The 23,163-nt window shown below is 49.7% G+C and overlaps 1 protein-coding gene across 2 annotated transcripts in view; it reads left to right on the top strand.

Annotated features, from left to right (window-relative positions):
- The first annotated feature begins 5,224 nt into the window (after nucleotides 1-5,224).
- ENPP4 (ectonucleotide pyrophosphatase/phosphodiesterase 4) overlaps nucleotides 5,225-23,163 on the top strand; it is a 35,948-nt gene continuing 18,009 nt past the window's right edge. The window contains exons 1-2 of one of the 2 annotated variants that reach the window (XM_088467260.1): nucleotides 5,225-5,340; nucleotides 10,374-11,238. In XM_088467260.1, coding sequence (XP_088323386.1) covers nucleotides 10,401-11,238 — 838 coding nt within the window. In that variant the 5' untranslated portion in view covers nucleotides 5,225-5,340; nucleotides 10,374-10,400. The remainder of the gene's footprint in view (nucleotides 5,341-10,373; nucleotides 11,239-23,163) is intronic. The other variant, XM_088467261.1, reaches the window with a different exon arrangement.

Raw genomic sequence — 23,163 nt, forward strand, 5'->3', positions numbered from 1 at the left:
ACTACTGCATGGCATAATGTATTATAAGAGACGCTACTACTGCATGGCATAATGTATTATATGAGACGCTACTACTGCATGGCATAATGACGACAGCTACAGCCGGCCGAATGGTCATGCGGTATGACCGTTCGTACATGGCCCTGCTGCTCGGCGCTGCTATCTTGTAGATAGCAGCGCCGGTAATGACAGGGGCGCATAGCGCCCCTGTCATTTACCGCCCAGACCCCCGATCATACATCGGGGCAGAGCCGAATTTCCCACTATGCAACAAAGGCACCCGCCTAGGGCCGGCCGGCTTCTAGAGGGCCCGTTGCCAGGGTTGGACGGAGGGTATTACCTGGGGATCAGGCGGAGCGCCTGAAAGTGTCAGGTGGTTCACATTTACAGCACACTGTGTTGACTAGCTGAGAACTCCGGCAGGCGGAAGCAGCCTGACAGGTGCCGGCTCCAGGACCAGGGGAAAATGCTGTGTTGTGCATGTGACTAAAGGGGGTCGCGTGACGTCACAGGTCACGCTGCGTACCCTGTCCCACCCAGGCCCGAAGACAGGGGGGGTACAAAGGCTACTCCCATCCTGGGCCCAGAGATACAGAGGGGCCCCGAGGAGCCGCGGCAGCTACATGCACTTTTTATCAAACAAGGAAGCCACCAGAATAATCGCCCCGGTGACTTCTTCCCCGGCTACCCCCATCGCCTAGAGAGTACTGTTCTGTGCATGCGCGGTGTAGTAGTATTGAGTGACGCCGCGGTGTCTTTGAGTGTGATGTTCCGCCCGCACTGGACTTTCTGTCCCTTCCTCCCACCCTGCCACCGCGCCGGCCTCCAAGGACGAGCAGTAGGAGGAGGCAAGACAGTATGCGGAAGCTGAAGTAGCAGAACCATGGTGCTGTCTGCTCCAATGACTGCAGCCACCTTCCCCAGCCTAGAGGCAGCCGCAGCAGCTATTCACTGACTGGCTGACAGAATCATCAAAACAGGGAGTTCTGAGATACTGTAAGTGGATTTTTACTTTATATATACACACTCTTTGTGTGTGTGTATATATATATATATATATATATATATATACATAGTGTATGTGTGTGTGTATATATATATGTATATATATATATATGTGTGTATATAGTTATACACACACACACACACACATATATATACACATAGTGTATGTGTGTATATATATGTGGATATTGTTATACTCACACACACACATATATATACATATGACTGTGTATATGTATACTGTATATTTATAAACAGTATAAACAATATATCTGTATGTTTGTGTGTGTGTGTATATATATATATATATATATATATATTTGTATGTGTGTGATATAGTTGATAAATTTGTGAGATGTGGGTGCAGACTCTTGTATAGGGTCTAGGCCAGTCATCTATTAGGCAGAGCAGGCTACTTCCTAATATTCAGTGATACAGATCAAAGGGATATGTAAATGGGGGGCACATACATTTAGCCGTGGGACGTGCTGCATGTGCAGCTCTGCCATGAGCTATTCAATCACTGGAGCTAAACTGTGCGATAAGTTTTAGAAGTTACACTTAGGGGCATATTCAATTTGGAGCGAAAAGTCAGTTGCGGACTTTTCACCGTCATCGCTGGTTTCAGGGACAAAAAAGTATCGCGCTTGTACCCGCATATCCCCGTATTCAATTCCAAATTGGCGAAAACTAAATCAGCAAAAAGTCCTGTCATTTTTGGGGAAATCAGCCTGACAGCCCCCAAAAGATGCTCTGACATGGGGGATCACTATGGGTACCCCTGAATAGGCCTGCTAAAGGTATTTGAGGTCTTTAAATTATCTCATTGGCTGCTTTTTTGCGTCTTTGAGAAAGTGGTGAAGAATAGCATTTAGCAACTTTTTATGGAAAAATAAGTAGTCCCATCAAATTTGGGGTACATGAAAATGGGTGCAAGCATATTTTAAAGTTGCTAATGTGAAAAATCCACCTGCCGCAAGCACCTGCAATCCAAAAACACCTGGGGTGTACTTGGGAATCCCCCTGAGTCTATTTTGCTAGTTTTAAAGTTTGTCCCCCACCTTTTTTTTTTTGCCCCCAAAACAAAAGTACTGTTTTTGGGGTGTCCTGTGGAATTTTTTTTTTTGACACGATTACCTTTGGAGGACTGTCCAAGGGGTGCAGAGTGGTTATGCACTTATTTTCGCCACCTATTCATAGGTGATACTTTATCGCTGGGACTGAAGCATTAACTTTTCGCACCGGCGGAAAGTCGTAAAAATTGAATACGGGAATAAGTGAAAACTGTGAAAATGACGTCATCGGCAATAAAGTATCGCCGATAACGGCTTTTCGCAGCCTATTTGAATACAGCCCTTTAAGTCCTTCTGGGCCTTTACCGCGTGGGGTAAATCCATAATTGTGGGCACTATGGGTTCACACTCGTTATCAACGGGATAACCATGCATGAAAATTAGTAAGTGATTGAATAGCGCCTGTCATTAAATGTGGGGGTTCAAAGATTTTAGGTCGAGGGGGCTGGCAGGGGGAGTTTCAAGCGGGGGTCCCCAGAGACATCAGTGTGTCAGGCCCCAAGATTTCTTTTGCCGGCCCTGGTCCCACCCACGCACACATTGCAAACACAGCCAGTGCAGCTACTGCCTGGTAATCATTGAGGTTGCTGCTGCTGCATACCGGTGCTACAACGGGCTAAAGGCAAGTGAGGGTCATTACGGAGGTCCTCCTGAAACTTTCCCTGCAGCTCTGTGAGGTGAGGTGACGTATATTGTTTTCCTGTGACGGATGTAGTGTGTATATTTTTTTCCTGTGACGGATGTAGTTTGTATATTTTTTTCCTGTGACGGATGTAGTGTGTATATTTTTTTCCTGTGACCGACGTAGTGTGTATATTTTTTTCCTGTGACGGACGTAGTGTGTATATTTTTTTCCTGTGACGGATGTAGTGTGTATATTTTTTTCCTGTGACCGACGTAGTGTGTATATTTTTTTCCTGTGACGGACGTAGTGTGTATATTTTTTTCCTGTGACGGATGTAGTGTGTATATTTTTTACCTGTGACGGATGTAGTTTGTATATTTTTTTCCTGTGACGGATGTAGTGTGCATATTTTTTTCCTGTGACGGATGTAGTGTGTATATTTTTTTCCTGTGACCGACGTAGTGTGTATATTTTTTTCCTGTGACCGACGTAGTGTGTATATTTTTTTCCTGTGACGGACGTAGTGTGTATATTTTTTTCCTGTGACGGATGTAGTGTGTGTATTTTTTTCCTGTGACGGATGTAGTTTGTATATTTTTTTCCTGTGACGGATGTAGTGTGTATATTTTTTTCCTGTGACGGATGTAGTGTGTATATTTTTTTCCTGTGACGGATGTAGTGTGTATATTTTTTTCCTGTGGCGGACGTATTGTGTATATTTTTTCCCTGTGGCGGACGTATTGTGTATATTTTTTCCCTGTGGCGGACGTAGTGTGTATATTTTTTTCCTGTGACGGATGTAGTGTGTATATTTTTTTCCTGTGGCGGACGCAGTGTGTATATTTTTTTGCTGTGACGGACATAGTGTATATGTTTTTTTCCTGTGACGGACATAGTGTGTATATATTTTATCCTGTGATGGACGTAGTGTGTATATTTTTTCCTGTGACGGACGTAGTGTGTATATTATTTCTCTGTGGTTGACATAGGGCCTGATTCAGACCCGCTCGGAAGCGGGTCGATGGCCAGCGCTCACATCCAAAAGGGGCGGCTGTCAATGTTGATCGACAGCTCGCCCCGTTTGCAAGGCGGGCAAGGGGGGTGGCTGGCCAAACGGAGGCATTCCCGAAGGAACGCCTGCCATTTGGGGGCAGCCCCACTGACATCACAAGTGATGTCAATGGTGAGCTTCCGGCTCTATTAGAGCCGTAAGCTCACTGGGGATTGCCGCAGACAAGACCCTACCACAAGGGTCTTGTCGCAAGCCCCGATGGTCGCGACCATCGCGACCATCACCTGGCCGCTCACTAAAGCTGTGGGTGGTCACCAAAAAAAAAAAAATGCCCATCAGACCTGCGAGCTGCCTGCGGCAGCAAGCGGGTCTGAATTAGGGCCTTAGTCTGTATTTTTTTTCTGGAGCAGATATTGTGCACATTTTTTTCTGTAGCGGACAATGGGCCTGATTCAGACCCACTCGCAAGCGGCTGTCCGCTCGCAAGTGGGTCGATGTTGTGCACTGCGCATGCGCACGACGGTGGGAGCCCTGTCGTGCGCATGCGCCAGACGCGACGAGCGAAGGAAAGTCCTTCGCTCGTTGTGTCTGATCAAAGGGGGCGTGCTGTCGATGTTGATTGACAGCACGCCCCCTTTGGTGGGCGTGCCTCCCTGACGGGGGCGTTCCCAAGGGAACGCCTACCGTCAGAAGCCGGCCCACTGACATCACTATCAGTGGGAGTGATTTTGGCTCTGATAGAGCCAAAATCACTCTGGGCCTTGCGGTTGAAAACCTCAACCGCAGGCTCCGGCTCGCAGTTTCGATGGTCGCGATGGTCACGACTATCGCGGCCATCAAACTGCACGCTCGTATAGGCTGTGGGTGGTGACCCACAGCTATACGAGCGTACAGGAGGGCGCTCCATTTTTATGGAGGGCGGCCCTCATTCAGAGCGTGCGCTCTGCTCAGAGCGTACGGCTCTGAATGAGGGCCAATGTGTATATATTTTTTTTCCTGTGGAGGAAAATGTGTGTATTTCTTTTTCTGAGGTGGACACTATATATTGACTACTTGGTATTTCTCTACTTGTCTTCTGTGGAATAACTTGTTATATTAAAAAAAATGGATTGTTTGGGGGAGGGGGCCCCAAACTGGTATCTTGCCTAGGGCCCCATAAGGTCTAAATCCGGCTCTGCATCGGGGAGAAGCGGTATCTGCTTCTAGGCTTCGTACATCTACCCCAATGTCTTATAAGAGGCACTACTACTGCATGGCATAATGTGTTATATAAGTACTGTTGTGTGGCATAATTTATAGGGTACTACGGTGTGCTACACTAATACAGACTCACAGAGGCTGAGCTGCATTCAGGATCTAAATAAAAATAGTATGGATGTAAGAATGATGAGTGAATGGGGCCGGGGACTAAGAGCCCGTAAAAGGAAACTGGTGGTGACGTCATGCCCCCCCCTGTGTCACGTGGTAATAGCTCCCTCCCTCCTGGTGCCAGTCGCAGCGCTCCGGATGTCGGTGACGCAGCAGGTTGCCGGTAACCAATCAGAGGGCGGGGCGTGTGAGTCTGTGACCGGGCGGCTCCGCCCATGGAAGGTGCCCGCTGCAGGTGAGGTCGGGCTCGGAGTCAGGTGAGTGACCCGGGCTGGGTGTGAGTATTCCGGTACCCTTCTAACCTGCTGCTACTGCTTGTCCCACTTCTTTTCTACTCTGCTGCTGCCGGGGCCTGGGCGGGGTCACTCTGATTACTGTCACATAATCTCTGCCTGTCTTTCTGACACATAAAGGAAAATACTGTTTATGCCTCTTTCTAAACTGACTTAGGAAAATAAGTGGGCAAAGCAGAAGCAGACCTGACTGTGCTAATACCTTCTCATTGCTATGGCCACAGTCTCTGATCAGCCCTGTGCTCTATAATAATCCTAATCATGCCTGCCAGGGCTGGGTCTGTTATTGGTGTGGGAGTAAATTGCCTTGTTCCTATATATTGGGGAGGGGGTGGGGGGTAGGTGGTAGGTGGGCTGGTAACTGATTGGAGGGGTTATTTCATATAGGGATCTAGGAGAATTCCTCTTGGTGGTGGGCAGCGAGGCTCCCCAGGTATCACTGTAATGTGGGGATGGGGTACTTTGTGGATAAAGGGTCTGTAGGATCAGCTTTGGAGCAGGTAGCAGGAGTAGAATGCTGAGTATTACTCTGCATACAGGAGTGTGCGTCTGTGTGGGATATGGCAGGAGCCTATTACCTTCTGGGTTGGCATATTACTAAGTTATTCCTTTTGATGGGAGTACCTGCAGGGTCTCCTCAGTGCACCAGTAACTATATACAGGGATTCCTCATAGCCTGGACCGTGGCAGCGTCTTACTTCCTGGCTCTCTCTGTCCCAGGCACATATAAAGTATATGGTATGCGCCTGTGTCGTTGAGTCAGGTTACCTGTCGTTGAGTCAGGTTACCTGTTACCAGCTGCCCCATTGGACTTCGGTCAGGAACATGAAATAAAAATAATAGAGGTTAATGCAGTTTTCTGCAAACCCCTGATATGAATGTACCAGGCCTAGGCGGGTGTCAGGATGGCAGGAAGTGATGGCACGTTCCGCCTGCAACTAGGTCAGCAAGTGTTCTCAGGTTGCAGCAGCATATTTATAAATATGGATTTGGTGGATCAAATGTATTTGGATGTTTCTCTTAATATGTGTCTGCGTGTTCAGTGGCGTAAGCCATAAGCGTGCTCCATTTTCAAGGAATGGCCTAAAATAATGACTACATTACTTCCAATTATTAACCTAATTCTAACTAAAAAATTAGTGACTTCTGTGTTTACAGGGAGTACTGACATTTGCTTTCATTATTAGGGGTAAATTTACTAAAGTGTGAGTTTTAAAAGTGATGTTGCCCATAGCAACCAATCAGATTCTACTTAACATTTAACTAGCACCTTCTAGAAGATAATAGCTAGAATCTGATTGGTTGCTATGGGCAACATCACTTTTAAAACTCACTTCTAAAAACTCTCACTTTAGTAAATTTACCCCTTAGAGTGATGGTCACCATATGTTAGTCAGTGGTATGAATGCTGGGCCCAGAGCACCTTACTGTATTCAGTCTCCTGCTTGCCTGGAACTATCCCCAATTTATTAACCAAAACCCATTACTGGAGTTCACAGCAGCACAAAGTATCACAGCAGATGTGGGTGCTCACACTGTCCACAGTTTTGAGCCCCAGACCGGTCTGGCAAACTGGTTTCTACATTTTATTGGAATTACTTGTCGAACTAGAACGTCAAACTAGCTTGGAGATGTTACAGCCGCTTCTCGCAGGCTGGAGTCACATTTGAAACTTTTTTTTATTATTTACTTCAAACAGTATAGTGTTCCCTGTTCAATAATTAAAAAAAAAAAAAGTCTAAATAAATGTATTTAAAATTATTTTAACATGAGTGAAGGGTGTAACGAAGGCAAGCAGGCGCCCACAGACTTAGTAATGGAGGGAGCAGGGTCCCCAAGCTACATAACGATGTGGGGCTTCTATCACACTAATGCAGGGAGTGTGAAAGGTAAGCCGTAAGGTCTAGCCTGACTGACCGTGAGATGGTTTGAAGTGTAGACATTTCTATTTCCGGTGTAGCGAGTGAGAAAACACAATGAGCTGTGCGCAGTACAGTTATTGTAGCGCTCACTACGGGTTGTTTAGTAACAAAGTGCAACCAATCAGACACCTTGTTTCATTGTATAACTTAAGGTACATAGAAATACTGTCACGTAAAGTAGAATGTCAGTGGTGTAAATCTTGCTCCAAATGACTTCCTTACATACTGTAAAATAGGAATCCACCCATCTGTCATCCTAACCCTCTGTCCACCCCTGTGTCACCACTGTCTGTCTGCCCTCCCCATTAGAATGTAAGCTCTCACGAGCAGGGCCTTCTCCCTCATGTGATTTTTCTTCCTTATATTATCTACTCTATACTCCTTACAACAGCACCTAACTCTTGACACCCTGCTACTGTTGCAGCAATGTTTATATGCCATGTACTTGTCTTGTACTGTATGTCACTGTTTTCTTGTTCTGTTCAACTGTTTCTGTACTTTGTTTCTGTACTTTGTTTGGCGCTGCGGAACCCTTGTGGCGCCATATAAATAAAGGATAATAATAATCATACACACTTGCCGATTTTTTTGAACAAATGAATGATAAAGATATTGTTATCGTTCAGTCATTCACTATATCGGCCAGTGTGTACGCTAAAAAGATGAACGATAACGACCAACGTTGCGGGTTCCCGCGAGTCGTTGATCATTGTCGTTCATCGCCCGAACATGCAGGCCAACCTGACGATGACAGGTTGTTGCATGCTCAGGGATGAGGGAGGGAGCCCGGCAATATCGTTCTTGATATCGTTGTGTGTGTGGTCAGTGTCGTTAACAACATTGAGGACACCCCTGCCGGGAACACACTATAGACGATATCCACATCAATGAAAGCTATTTGATAGGTTGTGATGAATTGCTTTGCGTTTTCTCTGTAAGTAACCCCCACTGAATTCTACTCAGTGAAATTGGCCATGTTACTCATTATTATTATTAATGGATGACCACTCTCTGTCCCTTATCTGTAAAACGAATTGCAGCGCTTGGGTGCCAGCGAAGCTTCGGTGCCCAGAATGCACACGCTGCGTACTGTTCGCAATAACATATTGTAAATAATATGTGAAGTGGGCAGACCTGGGGGTCGATGGTGCTATGCGCTGCGAATCGCACCACCTCCCCCAAAGCACAGTGCCACAAATTATGGCATTGTAAAGTGGAAGGCCACCCGTGATGTCACCATTGACTGGGCTACCCCCCCTCCCTCCCAACACCTGTACCTTCCCCCTCCGGGATCTCTTTCAGATGGGGCAAGGGAAATGTTAGCGAGCGTAAACGAATAACTCTGCATGCAACAGCTCCCACGTATTTTATTAGATACAAATGTCCTGAAAAATGCAGTTGTCAGGCCGGAATATATTGCTTTTTTGTATACACAGCGTAATTTGCTGCAGGCCAGCATGAAGGTTGTTGTGATTCAGTTAGCACCATCGTGTTCCACGGCGAAGCTGTTTATAACCCCAGCAGGAAGGAGGTGTAATGTTACTGTACTCATGCTGTAATCAGCGTCACTGAAGATGTTGTACCAGCGATCGCTCTATGGCAGTGCAGGCGTTCAGTAGAACGACTGTAAAATAATACTGCCTAGATCCTGGGAGAACTTGTGTCTGACATACAGAGCTGAGCAGCTCAAATCCTGTCCTGCTAGAACAGAGTCATTCGTCCCATTAACCAAATTACTAAGTCCAAAGTTGCGCCTGTGTGTCCTGACCTGATTCTGTAACATGATAAACTGGAATTTCTGGTTGTAGACGTCAAAGGGCCTCAGAACTATTTATAAGATAAGAAAATCCGTATGTGAGTCAGTAATAGAGGCCCTTGTTATGTGTATTACTGTTGCGGTTTGCCAGGCGCTGGGCTGTGGTTTGATGTGATCGGTTGCAGCTCTAGCACCAGCAGATTATACTATACTTCTTATTGTGTGGTTAGGAAGATCTGCAAATCTTTCTGGATGGTATGCAGTCACCATGTCTTCCAATTCGGAGTTCTGTGCCACTCTGTTTTGCGGACAGGTCCTGTATTAAGATGCACCATCGGAGATTGCACCAGCCTTATGTAGGCACAGAATCTCCGTCTCAACCTGGCCGCAGTCACTGACCGCAACACACCTGTTTCTGGCTAGCCCCCCCCCCCCCCCCCTCGTTACCTCGCAGGAATGGCCACTGAAATCCCCAGCTCTTGCATTTAAAATTGGTTCTGTAGCTTAGGGCGGCAAACCATTGGGACGGATGCACAGTGATACTCGGACGCATGCCCAGACTGAAAACACCGGCCGCTTGCGTGCGGCATCGACATAGCCAGGCCCTAAGTGTTCCGAGGGCGAGTAAGCTGAACTGAGAGCTATTCAGAGGGGTACATGATGCAGATTCCATGGGCGCCGATAGTGATGACGGCTACTCTCACAAGCGGATGGCAGGTGGGGTACGGCCGCATAAATGTACCTGCGAAGATCTGCATTTATTACCGCGCATGCAATGCGGCTGACTGGCGAGCAACTCTGAACCTGCCCCAATGTAATATGAGTGTATATAAAGTGTGTCCTTTACTTTAGGGACAGTTTATATAGGCAAAACGTGTGGTGGTTCTTATCTTCTGTTTCTTGTGATCACACTTTGATTAGTTTCTAGTTAGAATGTTCCTCAGTTAGAAAAGACAGCAACCGTCTGTTTGCAGTAACTAGAGCTGCTGACCTGAGCTAGCTCCTATGCAGACTGCACCGTGTTCTATTGAACGCTGGCTGCCATGTGTATGTGGCTTAAATACACAGTAAGCCATTACCTACAAAAAGCATTGGTTAAGTATAATGGGGTTAATTAAAAATGGTAATAAAATAAATGTAAGCGTATAGGTGCTGTGTATATACGATGCACTTTATCATACTCTTGGCTGAATTAGATGGCGGTTGCAGCCCATTAAGCCAAGTGTGCCAGATCATCCGGTGACCACATCGCTATAATTAGTAAAGCTAACAAGTTTCCTCTGTACATTTTTATTAATATACTTTATATTCATTCGTAGATATTCTGCACTGGAAGATCTTGCAAGATGTATGCAGCGGCCTTTGCACTAACCGTTCTGCACGGACTTGCGCTCTGCAGCGGAGAGACCTCGGGGAACAGCTCCACACCCAGACTAATCCTCCTATCGTTTGATGGATTCAGGGCAGACTATTTGGGAAACTACTCGCTGCCTAATCTCCAGGACTTTATCAGCGATGGCGTATTAGTGACTGAAGTGGAAAATGTCTTCATTACAAAGACGTTCCCCAATCATTACTCACTGGTGACGGGTTTGTATGAGGAGAGCCATGGGATTGTTGCCAATGCCATGTATGACCCAGACACCAACATGACCTTTCAATTATCCAACTTTACTTCTAAGACAGACCCGGTGTGGTGGAATGAAGCCACGCCCATCTGGGTGACCAACCAACGCGCAGGACGAAGGAGTGGTTCTGCGATGTGGCCGGGCAGTGATGTGCGCATTAAAAATACCAGCCTCAGCGAATTTATGATGTATGACAGCGAAGTAACCTTTGCCGAACGGGTAAACAACATCACCGCTTGGTTTACAAGAGCCGATGACCCAATCAACTTTGCAACGCTTTATTTTGAGGAACCTGATGCTAGTGGGCACCGCTTTGGTCCTGAGGACACAGGAAACATGAATAAAGTGCTCAGCGCTGTGGATAGAAATATCGGATACTTGGTGTCGAAACTAAAGGATGCAAAACTTTGGGATACAGTCAACGTCATCATTACCAGTGACCATGGAATGGCTCAGTGCTCCAAGGAAAGGGTTATTGATTTGGACGAGTGTATCGGTCGCGGAAATTACACCCTTGTGGATTCAACGCCTGTTGCAGCAATATTGCCCCATAAAGGTTTGTATAATCTGCTGCCTAGAGTCAAACACATTATACCTTGTTGTACAATGCAGCGCTGACCATTATCCAATGTTTTTTTTTTTTTTTCTCTCCTCTTTTGAAATCGGGCAGGGGGCGCGGCACCCCACTAAAACAGCCTAGCGGAAACTCTAAAAGGGTCCCTAAAGGCTGCCGCCAAGTATAGGGTATGGAACGTTTTCAGTCTGCGCCGATATACCAGATCACGGGTGCAATTGCACATACCTGCTTGCACCTTAGGAATAGAAATAGTGACTAGGTGGGTTGTACCCAGTGTCCTTTCAGATGTCACAACATTAAAGGTCATTTTTTGCATTTTGACAAACTCCAGAAAAGAGAAAAGGCATGAGATGCAGTCTGTACAAGGGGTGTGCTATAAAAGATCGATAGTGTAGAGGCAGACCATCGATTGTCAATAAAAGCCTGTGACACTTATGAAATGCTTGTAATTTTAAGTCAGTATACCATAGTAACATATGACAAAAAGGTCTAAAAACACTGAAGCAGCAAACTTTGTGAAAACTAATACTTGTGTCATTCTCAACTTTTGGCCATGACTGTAATAGATTTTCATGCCTCATCTAGATCTCTAACTTCTGGGGCAGCTGGAGCCACATTAAATATTTATAGTGTTAATTTAGATGGGTGTTTCTGCAGAGACTTTTTCCTGCAAGTTGGTAATGGAGTCTTTCAGGATCTGTTATCCAGGTCCTCCGAGTGTGACGTCACTTGGTTATTAACGTGTTACAGCTCCGATGTCTGACTTTCCAGGTATTTCTATGGGGTTCAGATGTGTCCACACATATACACTGCAGAGATCCCTGGCCACTGTAGATTTAGGATGGTGGTTTTTTTATGCTATTTGTTAGTATAGAAAAACATTTACAAAAGCTAATTGTAACCAGCAACTTGCTCTGCACTACTGTATTCTGATATAGACTGTAAGATGCGGTGGGACTGAGAGATTGTCCCCGGGATGGATTGAGCACTGTGGGCCTGTGTGACTGATGCCAGTATTCTAGTAACACATGGGGATGACTCTATAGCATGGGATGGAGTGAGCACTGTGGGCCTGTGTGACGGACGCCAGCGTTCCAGTAAATTATGGGGATGACGCTATATAACATGGGATGGAGTGAGCACTGAGGACCTGTGTGACGGGCGCCAGCGTTCCAGTACATTATGGGGATGACGCTATATAGCATGGGATGGAGTGAGCACTGTGGACCTGTGTGACGGGCGCCAGCGTTTCAGTAACTCATGGGGATGACACTATTTATCATGGAATGGAGTGAGTACTGCGGGCCTGTGTGACTGATGCCAGCGTACCAGTAACACATGGGGATGACTCTATAGCATGGAATGGAGTGAGTACTGCGGGCCTGTGTGACTGATGCCAGCGTGCCAGTAACACATGGGGATGACTCTATAGCATGGAATGGAGTGAGTACTGCGGGCCTGTGTGACGGGCTCCTGCTTGCCAGTAACTCATGGGGATGACTCTACATATAAAGGGATGGAGTGAGCACTGAGGGCCTGTGTGACAAGCTCATGGGGATGACGCTATATAGCATGGGATGGAGTGAGCACTGTGGGCCTGTGTGAAGGGCGCCAGTATTCCAGTAACACATAGGGATGACACTATATAGCATGGGACGGAGTGAGCACTGTGAGCCTGTGTGACTGCTCCTGCGTACCAGTAACTCATGGGGATGACACTATATAGCATGGGACGGAGTGAGCGCTGTGGGCCTGTGTGACGGCTCCTGCGTACCAGTAACTCATGGGGATGACGCTATATAGCATGGGATGGAGTGAGCACTCTGGCCTGTGTGACGGGCGCCAGCGTTCCAATAACTCATGGGGATGACGCTATATAGCATGGGATGGAGTGAGCACTCTGGGCCTGTGTGACGGGCGCCAGCATTCCAGTAACTCATGGGGATGATGCTATAGCATGGGATGGAGTGGGTACTGTTTGCCTGTATGATGGGCTCCAGCGTACCAGTAGTTCATGGGGATGACGCTATATAGCATGGGATGGAGTGAGCACTGCGGGCCTGTGTGACAGGCTCATGGGGATGACCCTATATAGCATGGGATGGAGTGAGCACTGCGGGCCTGTGTGACAGGCTCATGGGGATGACGCTATATAGCATGGGATGGAGTGAGCACTGAGGGCCTGTGTGACAGGCTCATGGGGATGACGCTATATAGCATGGGATGGAGTGAGCACTGAGGGCCTGTGTGACAGGCTCATGGGGATGACGCTATATAGCATGGGATGGAGTGAGAACTGAGGGCCTGTGTGACAGGCTCATGGGGATGACGCTATATAGCATGGGATGGAGTGAGCACTGAGGGCCTGTGTGACAGGCTCATGGGGATGACGCTATATAGCAAGGGATGGAGTGAGCACTGAGGGCCTGTGTGACGGGCTCCTGCTTGCCAGTAACTCATGGGGATGACTCTATATATAAATGGATGGAGTGAGCACTGAGGACCTGTGTGACAGGCTCATGGGGATGACGCTATATAGCATGGGATGGAGTGAGCACTGCGGGCCTGTGTGAAGGGCGCCAGTATTCCAGTAACACATAGGGATGACGCTATATAGCATGGGACGGAGTGAGCACTGTGAGCCTGTGTGACGGCTCCTGCGTACCAGTAACTCATGGGGATGACGCTATATAACATGGGACGGAGTGAGCACTGCGGGCCTGTGTGACGGGCGTCAGCGTTCCAGTAACTCATGGGGATGACGCTATATAGCATGGGATGGAGTGAGCACTGCGGACCTGTGTGAATGGCGCCAGCGTACCAGTAACTCATGGGGATGACGCTATATAGCATGGGATGGAGTGAGCACTGTGGGCCTGTGTGATGGGCTCCAGCGTACCAGTAACTTATGGGGATGACGCTATAGAGTGAGCACCGAGGACCTGTGTGACGGGCGCCTGCATTCCAGTAAGTTATTGGGATGACGCTATATAGCATGGGATGGAGTGAGCACTGTGGACCTGTGTGACGGGCGCCAGCGTTCCAGTAACTCATGAGGATGACGCTATATAGCATGGGATGGAGTGAGCACTGCGGCCTGTGTGACGGGCGCCAACATTTCAGTAACTTATGGGGAAGACGCTATATAGCATGGGATGGAGTGAGCACTGTGAGTCTGTGTGACGGCTCCTGCGTACCAGTAACTCATGGGGATGACTCTATATATAAATGGATGGAGTGAGCACTGAGTGCCTTTGTGACAGGCTCATGGGGATGACGCTATATAGCATGGGATGGAGTGAGCACTGCGGGCCTGTGTGAAGGGCGCTAGTATTCCAGTAACACATAGGGATGACGCTATATAGCATGGGATGGAGTGAGCACTGTGAGCATGTGTGACGGCTCCTGCGTACCAGTAACTCATGGGGATGACACTATATAGCATGGGACTGAGTGAGCACTGTGAGCCTGTGTGACGGCTCCTGCATACAAGTAACTCATGGGGATGACACTATATAACATGGGACGGAGTGAGCACTGCGGGCCTGTGTGACGGGCGCCAGCGTTCCAGTAACTCATGGGGATGACGCTATATAGCATGGGATGGAGTGAGCACTGTGGGCCTGTGTGACGGGCGCCAGCGTTCCAGTAAATTATGGGGATGACGCTATATAGCATGGGGTGGAGTGAGCACTCTGGGCCTGTGTGACGGGCGCCAGCATTCCAGTAACTCATGGGGATGATGCTATAGCATGGGACGGAGTGGGTACTGTTTGCCTGTGTGATGGGCGCCAGCGTACCAGTAACTTATGGGGATGACGCTATAGAGTGAGCACCGAGGACCTGTGTGACGGGCGCCAGCGTTCCAGTAAGTTATGGGGATGACGCTATATAACATGGGATGGAGTGAGCACTGCGGGCCTGTGTGACGGGCGCCAGCGTTCCAGTAACTCATGGGGATGACTCTATAGCATGGGATAGAGTGAGTACTCTATCCCATGCAGCCTGTGTGACGGACTGCTGCTTGCCAGTAACTCATGGGAATGACTCTATATATAAAGGGATGGAGTGAGCACTGAGGGCCTGTGTGACAGGCTCATGGGAATGACGCTATATAGCATGGGATGGAGTGAGCACTGAGGGCCTGTGTGACGGGCGCCAGCATTCCAGTAACTCATGGGGATGATGCTATAGCATGGGACGGAGTGGTTACTGTTTGCCTGTGTGATGGGCGCCAGCGTACCAGTAGCTCATGGGGATGACGCTATATAGCATGGGATGGAGTGAGCACTGTGGGCCTGCGTGACGGGCGCCAGCGTTCCAGTAAATTATGGGGATGACTCTATATAACATGGGATGGAGTGAGCACTGCGGGCCTGTATGATGGGCTCCAGCGTACCAGTAGTTCATGGGGATGACGCTATAGAGCTTGGGATGGAGTGAGCACTGTGGGCCTGTGTGACGGGCGCCAGCGTTCCAGTAAATTATGGGGATGACGCTATATAACATGGGATGGAGTGAGCACTGCAGGCCTGTGTGATGGGCTCCAGCGTACCAGTAACTTATGGGGATGACGCTATAGAGTGAGCACCGAGGACCTGTGTGACGGGCGCCAGCGTTCCAGTAAGTTATGGGGATGACGCTATATAGCATGGGATGGAGTGAGCACTGTGGACCTGTGTGACTGATGCCAGCGTACCAGTAACACATGGGAATGACTCTATATATAAAGGGATGGAGTGAGCACTGAGGGCCTGTGTGACGGACTCCTGCTTGCAGTAACTCATGGGAATGACTCTATATATAAAGGGATGGAGTGAGCACTGAGGGCCTGTGTGACAGGCTCATGGTGATGACGCTATATAGCATGGGATGGAGTGAGCACTGCGGGCCTGTGTGACAGGCTCATGGGGATGACGCTATATAGCATGGGATGGAGTGAGCACTGCGGGCCTGTGTGAAGGGCGCCAGTATTCCAGTAACACATAGGGATGACGCTATATAGCATGGGACGGAGTGAGCACTGTGAGCCTGTGTGACGGCTTCTGCGTACCAGTAACTCATGGGGATGACGCTATATAACATGGGATGGAGTGAGCACTGCGGCCTGTGTGACGGGCGCCAACATTTCAGTAGCTCATGGGGATGACGCTGTATAGCATGGGATGGAGTGAGCACTGTGGGCCTGTGTGACGGGCGCCAAAGTTCCAGTAAATTATGGGGATGACGCTATATAGCATGGGACGGAGTGAGCACTGTGGGCCTGTGTGACGGGTGCCAACATTTCAGTAGCTCATGGGGATAACGCTATATAGCATGGGATGGAGTGAGCACTGTGGGCCTGTGTGACGGGCGCCAGCGTTCCTGTAAATTATGGGGATGACGCTATATAACATGGGATGGAGTGAGCACTGCGGGCCTGTGTGACGGGCGCCAGCGTTCCAGTAACTCATGGGGATGACGCTATTTAGCATGGGATGGAGTGAGCACTGCCGGCCTGTGTGACTGATGCCAGCGTACCAGTAACACGTGGTGATGACTCTATAGCATGGGATAGAGTGAGTACTGCGGCCTGTGTGACGGACTGCTGCTTGCCAGTAACTCATGGGAATGACTCTATATATAAAGGGATGGAGTGAGCACTGAGGGCCTGTGTGACAGGCTCATGGGGATGACGCTATATAGCATGGGATGGAGTGAGCACTGAAGGCCTGTGTGAAGGGCGCCAGTATTCCACTAACACATAGGGATGACGCTATATAGCATGGGACGGAGTGAGCACTGTGAGCCTGTGTGACGGGCGCCAACATTTCATTAACTCATGGGGATGACGCTATATAGCATGGGATGGAGTGAGCACTGTGGGCCTGTGTGACGGGCGCCAGCGTTCCAGTAAATTATGGGGATGACTCTATATAACATGGGATGGAGTGAGCACTGCGGGCCTGTGTGATGGGCTCCAGCGTACCAGTAACTTATGGGGATGACGCTATATAGCATGGGATGGAGTGAGCACTCTGGGCCTCTGTGACGGGCGCCAGCATTCCAGTAACTCATGGGGATGATGCTATAGCATGGGACGGAGTGGGTACTGTTTGCCTGTGTGATGGGCGCCAACATTTCAGTAGCTCATGGGGATGACGCTATATTGCATGGGATGGAGTGAGCACCGAGGACCTGTGTGACGGGCGCGTGCGTTCCAGTAAGTTATGGGGATGACGCTATATAGCATGGGATGGAGTGAGCACTGTGGACCTGTGTGACGGGCGCCAGCGTTCCAGTAACTCATGGGGATGACGCTATTTAGCATGGGATGGAGTGAGCACTGCCGGCCTGTGTGACTGATGCCAGCGTACCAGTAACACATGGGGATGACTCTATAGCATGGGATGGAGTGAGCACTGAGGGCCTGTGTGACGGGCTCCTGCTTGCCTGTAACTCATGGGGATGACTCTATATATAAATGGAGTGAGCACTGAGGGCCTGTGTGACAGGCTCATGGGGATGACACTATATAGCATGGGATGGAGTGTGCACTGCGGGCCTGTGTGAAGAGCGCCAGTATTCCAGTAACACATAGGGATGACGCTATATAGCATGGGACAGAGTGAGCCTGTGTGACGGCTCCTGCGTACTAGTAACTCATGGGGATGACGCTATATAACATGGACGAAGTGAGCACTGCGGGCCTGTGTGACGGGCGCCAGCGTTCCAGTAACTCATGGGGATGACGCTATATATAAATGGAGTGAGCACTGAGGGCCTGTGTGACAGGCTCATGGGGATGACACTATATAGCATGGGACGGAGTGAGCACTGCGGGCCAGTGTGACGGCTCCTGCATGCAAGTAACTCATGGGGATGACACTATATAGCATGGGACGGAGTGAGCACTGTGGGCCTGTGTGACGGCTCCTGCGTACCAGTAACTCATGGGGATGACGCTATATAACATGGGACGGAGTGAGCACTGCGGGCCTGTGTGACTGATGCCAGGTTACCAGTAACACATGGGGATGTCTCTATAGCATGGGATGGAGTGAGTACTGCGGGCCTGTGTGACGGACTCCTGCTTGCCAGTAACTCATGGGAATGACTCTATATATAAAGGGATGGAGTGAGCACTGAGGGCCTGTGTATCAGGCACATGGGGATGACGCTATATAGCATGGGATGGAGTGTGCACTGCGGGCCTGTGTGAAGAGCGCCAGTATTCCAGTAACCCATAGGGATGACGCTATTTAGCATGGGACAGAGTGAGCCTGTGTGACGGCTCCTGCGTACTAGTAACTCATGGGGATGAAGCTATATAGCATGGGACGGAGTGAGCACTGTGAGCCTGTGTGACGGCTCCTGCGTACCAGTAACTCATGGGGATGACACTATATAGCATGGGACGGAGTGAGCACTGTGGGCCTGTGTGACGGCTCCTGCGTTCCAGTAACTCATGGGGATGACGCTATATAGCATGGGATGGAGTGAGCACTGCGGACCTGTGTGAATGGCGCCAGCGTACCAGTAACTCATGGGGATGACGCTATATAACATTGGGATGGAGTGAGCACTGCGGGCCTGTATGATGGGCTCCAGCGTTCCAGTAGTTTATGGGGATGACGCTATATAGCATGGGATGGAGTGAGCACTGTGAGCCTGTGTGACGGGCGCCAGCGGTCCAGTAAGTTATGGGGATGACGCTATATAGCATGGGATGGAGTGAGCACTGTGGACCTGTGTGACTGGCGCCAGCGTTCCAGTAACTCATGGGGATGACACTATATAGCATGGGATGGAGTGAGCACTGTGGGCCTGTGTGACGGGCGCCAACATTTCAGTAGCTCATGGGGATGACGCTATATAGCATGGGATGGAGTGAGCACTGTGGGTCTGTGTGATGGGCGCCAAAGTTCCAGTAAATTATGGGGATGACGCTATATAGCATGGGATGGAGTGAGCACTGTGGGCCTGTGTGACGGGCGCCAACATTTCAGTAGCTCATGGGGATGACGCTATATAACATGGATGGAGTGAGCACTGCGGGCCTGTGTGACGGGCGCCAGCGTTCCAGTAACTCATGGGGATGATGCTATAGCATGGGACGGAGTGGGTACTGTTTGCCTGTGTGATGGGCTCCAGCGTACCAGTAACTTATGGGGATGACGCTATAGAGTGAGCACCGAGGACCTGTGTGACGGGCGCCTGCGTTCCAGTAACTCATGGGGATGACGCTATTTAGCATGGGATGGAGTGAGCACTGCCGGCCTGTGTGACTGATGCCAGCGTACCAGTAACTTATGGGGATGATGCTATAGCATGGGACGGAGTGAGCACTGTGGACCTGTGTGACGGGCGCCAGCGTTCCAGTAACTCATGGGGATGACGCTATTTAGCATGGGATGGAGTGAGCACTGCGGGCCTGTGTGATGAGCTCCAGCGTACCGGTAACTTATGGGGATGACGCTATATAGTATGGAATGGAGTAAGCACTGTGGACCTGTGTGACGGGAGCCAGCGTTCCAGTAACTCATGGGGATGACTCTATAGCATGGGATGGAGTGAGTACTGCGGGCCTGTGTGACGGACTCCTGCTTGCCAGTAACTCATGGGAATGACTCTATATATAAAGGGATGGAGTGAGCACTGAGGGCCTGCGTACCAGTAACTCATCGGGATGACGCTATATAACATGGGACGGAGTGAGCACTGCAGGCCTGTGTGATGGGCTCCAGCGTACCTGTAACTTATGGGGATGACGCTATAGAGTGAGCACCGAGGACCTGTGTGACGGGCGCCAGCGTTCCAGTAAGTTATGGGGATGACGCTATATAGCATGGGATGGAGAGAGCACTGTGGACCTGTGTGACTGATGCCAGCGTACCAGTAACACATGGGAATGACTCTATAGCATGGGATGGAGTGAGTACTGCGGGCCTGTGTGACGGACTCCTGCTTGCCAGTAACTCATGGGAATGACTCTATATATAAAGGGATGGAGTGAGCACTGAGGGCCTGTGTGACGGGCTCCTGCTTGCCAGTAACTCATGGGAATGACTCTATATATAAAGGGATGGAGTGAGCACTGAGGGCCTGTGTGACGGACTCCTGCTTGCCAGTAACTCATGGGAATGACTCTATATATAAAGGGATGGAGTGAGCACTGAGGGCCTGTGTGACAGGCTCATGGGGATGACGCTATATAGCATGAGATGGAGTGAGCACTGCGGGCCTGTGTGAAGGGCGCCAGTATTCCAGTAACACATAGGGATGACGCTCTATAGCATGGGACGGAGTGAGCACTGTGAGCCTGTGTGACGGCTTCTGCGTTCCAGTAACTCATGGGGATGACTCTATATAACATGGGACGGAGTGAGCACTGCAGCCTGTGTGACGGGCGCCAACATTTCAGTAGCTCATGGGGATGACGCTATATAGCATGGGATGGAGTGAGCACTGTGAGCCTGTGTGACGGCTCCTGCGTACCAGTAACTCATGGGGATGACTCTATATATAAATGGATGGAGTGAGCACTGAGTGCCTGTGTGACAGGCTCATGGGGATGACGCTATATAGCATGGGATGGAGTGAGCACTGCGGGCCTGTGTGAAGGGCGCTAGTATTCCAGTAACACATAGGGATGACGCTATATAGCATGGGATGGAGTGAGCACTGTGAGCATGTGTGACGGCTCCTGCGTACCAGTAACTCATGGGGATGACTCTATATAACATGGGACGGAGTGAGCACTGCGGGCCTGTATGACGGGCGCCAGCGTTCCAGTAACTCATGGGGATGACGCTATATAGCATGGGATGGAGTGAGCACTGCAGCCTGTGTGACGGGCGCCAACATTTCAGTAGCTCATGGGGATGACGCTATATAGCATGGGATGGAGTGAGCACTGTGAGCCTGTGTGACGGCTCCTGCGTACCAGTAACTCATGGGGATGACTCTATATATAAATGGATGGAGTGAGCACTGAGTGCCTGTGTGACAGGCTCATGGGGATGACGCTATATAGCATGGGATGGAGTGAGCACTGCGGGCCTGTGTGAAGGGCGCTAGTATTCCAGTAACACATAGGGATGACGCTATATAGCATGGGATGGAGTGAGCACTGTGAGCATGTGTGACGGCTCCTGCGTACCAGTAACTCATGGGGATGACACTATATAGCATGGGACGGAGTGAGCACTGTGAGCCTGTGTGACGGCTCCTGCATACAAGTAACTCATGGGGATGACACTATATAACATGGGACGGAGTGAGCACTGTGGGCCTGTGTGACGGCTCCTGCGTACCAGTAACTCATGGGGATGACGCTATATAACATGGGACGGAGTGAGCACTGCGGGCCTGTGTGACGGGCGCCAGCGTTCCAGTAACTCATGGGGATGACGCTATTTAGCATGGGATGGAGTGAGCACTGCCGGCCTGTGTGACTGATGCCAGCGTACCAGTAACTTATGGGGATGACTCTATAGCATGGGATGGAGTGAGCACTGAGGGCCTGTGTGACGGCTCCTGCTTGCCAGTAACTCATGGGGATGACTCTATATATAAATGGAGTGAGCACTGAGGGCCTGTGTGACAGGCTCATGGGGATGACGCTATATTGCATGGGATGGAGTGAGCACTGAGGGCCTGTGTGAAGGGCGACAGTATTCCAGTAACACATAGGGATGACGCTATATAGCATGGGACGGAGTGAGCCTGTGTGACTGCTCCTGCGTACCAGTAACTCATGGGGATGACGCTATATAACATGCGACGGAGTGAGCACTGCGGGCCTCTGTGACGGGCTCCAGCTTTCCAGTAACTCATGGGGATGACGCTATATAGCATGGGATGGAGTGAGCACTGCGTGCCTGTGTGACTGATGCCAGCGTACCAGTAACTTATGGGGATGATGCTATAGCATGGGACGGAGTGAGCACTGTGGACCTGTGTGACGGGCGCCAGCGTTCCAGTAACTCATGGGTATGACGCTATTTAGCATGGGATGGAGTGAGCACTGCGGGCCTGTATGATGAGCTCCAGCGTACCAGTAACTTATGGGGATGACGCTATATAGCATGGGATGGAGTGAGCACTGTGGACCTGTGTGACGGGAGCCAGCGTTCCAGTAACTCATGGGGATGACTCTATAGCATGGGATGGAGTGAGTACTGCGGGCCTGTGTGACGGACTCCTGCTTGCCAGTAACTCATGGGAATGACTCTATATATAAAGGGATGGAGTGAGCACTGAGGGCCTGCGTACCAGTAACTCATGGGGATGACGCTATATAACATGGGACGGAGTGAGCACTGCAGGCCTGTGTGATGGGCTCCAGCGTACCTGTAACTTATGGGGATGACGCTATAGAGTGAGCACCGAGGACCTGTGTGACGGGCGCCAGCGTTCCAGTAAGTTATGGGGATGACGCTATATAGCATGGGATGGAGAGAGCACTGTGGACCTGTGTGACTGATGCCAGCGTACCAGTAACACATGGGAATGACTCTATATATAAAGGGATGGAGTGAGCACTGAGGGCCTGTGTGACGGGCTCCTGCTTGCCAGTAACTCATGGGAATGACTCTATATATAAAGGGATGGAGTGAGCACTGAGGGCCTGTGTCACGGGCTCCTGCTTGCCAGTAACTCATGGGAATGACTCTATATATAAAGGGATGGAGTGAGCACTGAGGGCCTGTGTGACGGACTCCTGCTTGCCAGTAACTCATGGGAATGACTCTATATATAAAGGGATGGAGTGAGCACTGAGGGCCTGTGTGACAGGCTCATGGGGATGACGCTATATAGCATAGGATGGAGTGAGCACTGCGGGCCTGTGTGACAGGCTCATGGGGATGACGCTATATAGCATGGGATGGAGTTAGCACCGCGGGCCTGTGTGAAGGGCGC

The sequence above is a fragment of the Taudactylus pleione genome, unplaced genomic scaffold (assembly GCF_031769625.1).
Source record: "Taudactylus pleione unplaced genomic scaffold, aTauple2 ptg000070l, whole genome shotgun sequence".
NCBI classification, from domain to species: Eukaryota; Metazoa; Chordata; class Amphibia; order Anura; family Myobatrachidae; genus Taudactylus; species Taudactylus pleione.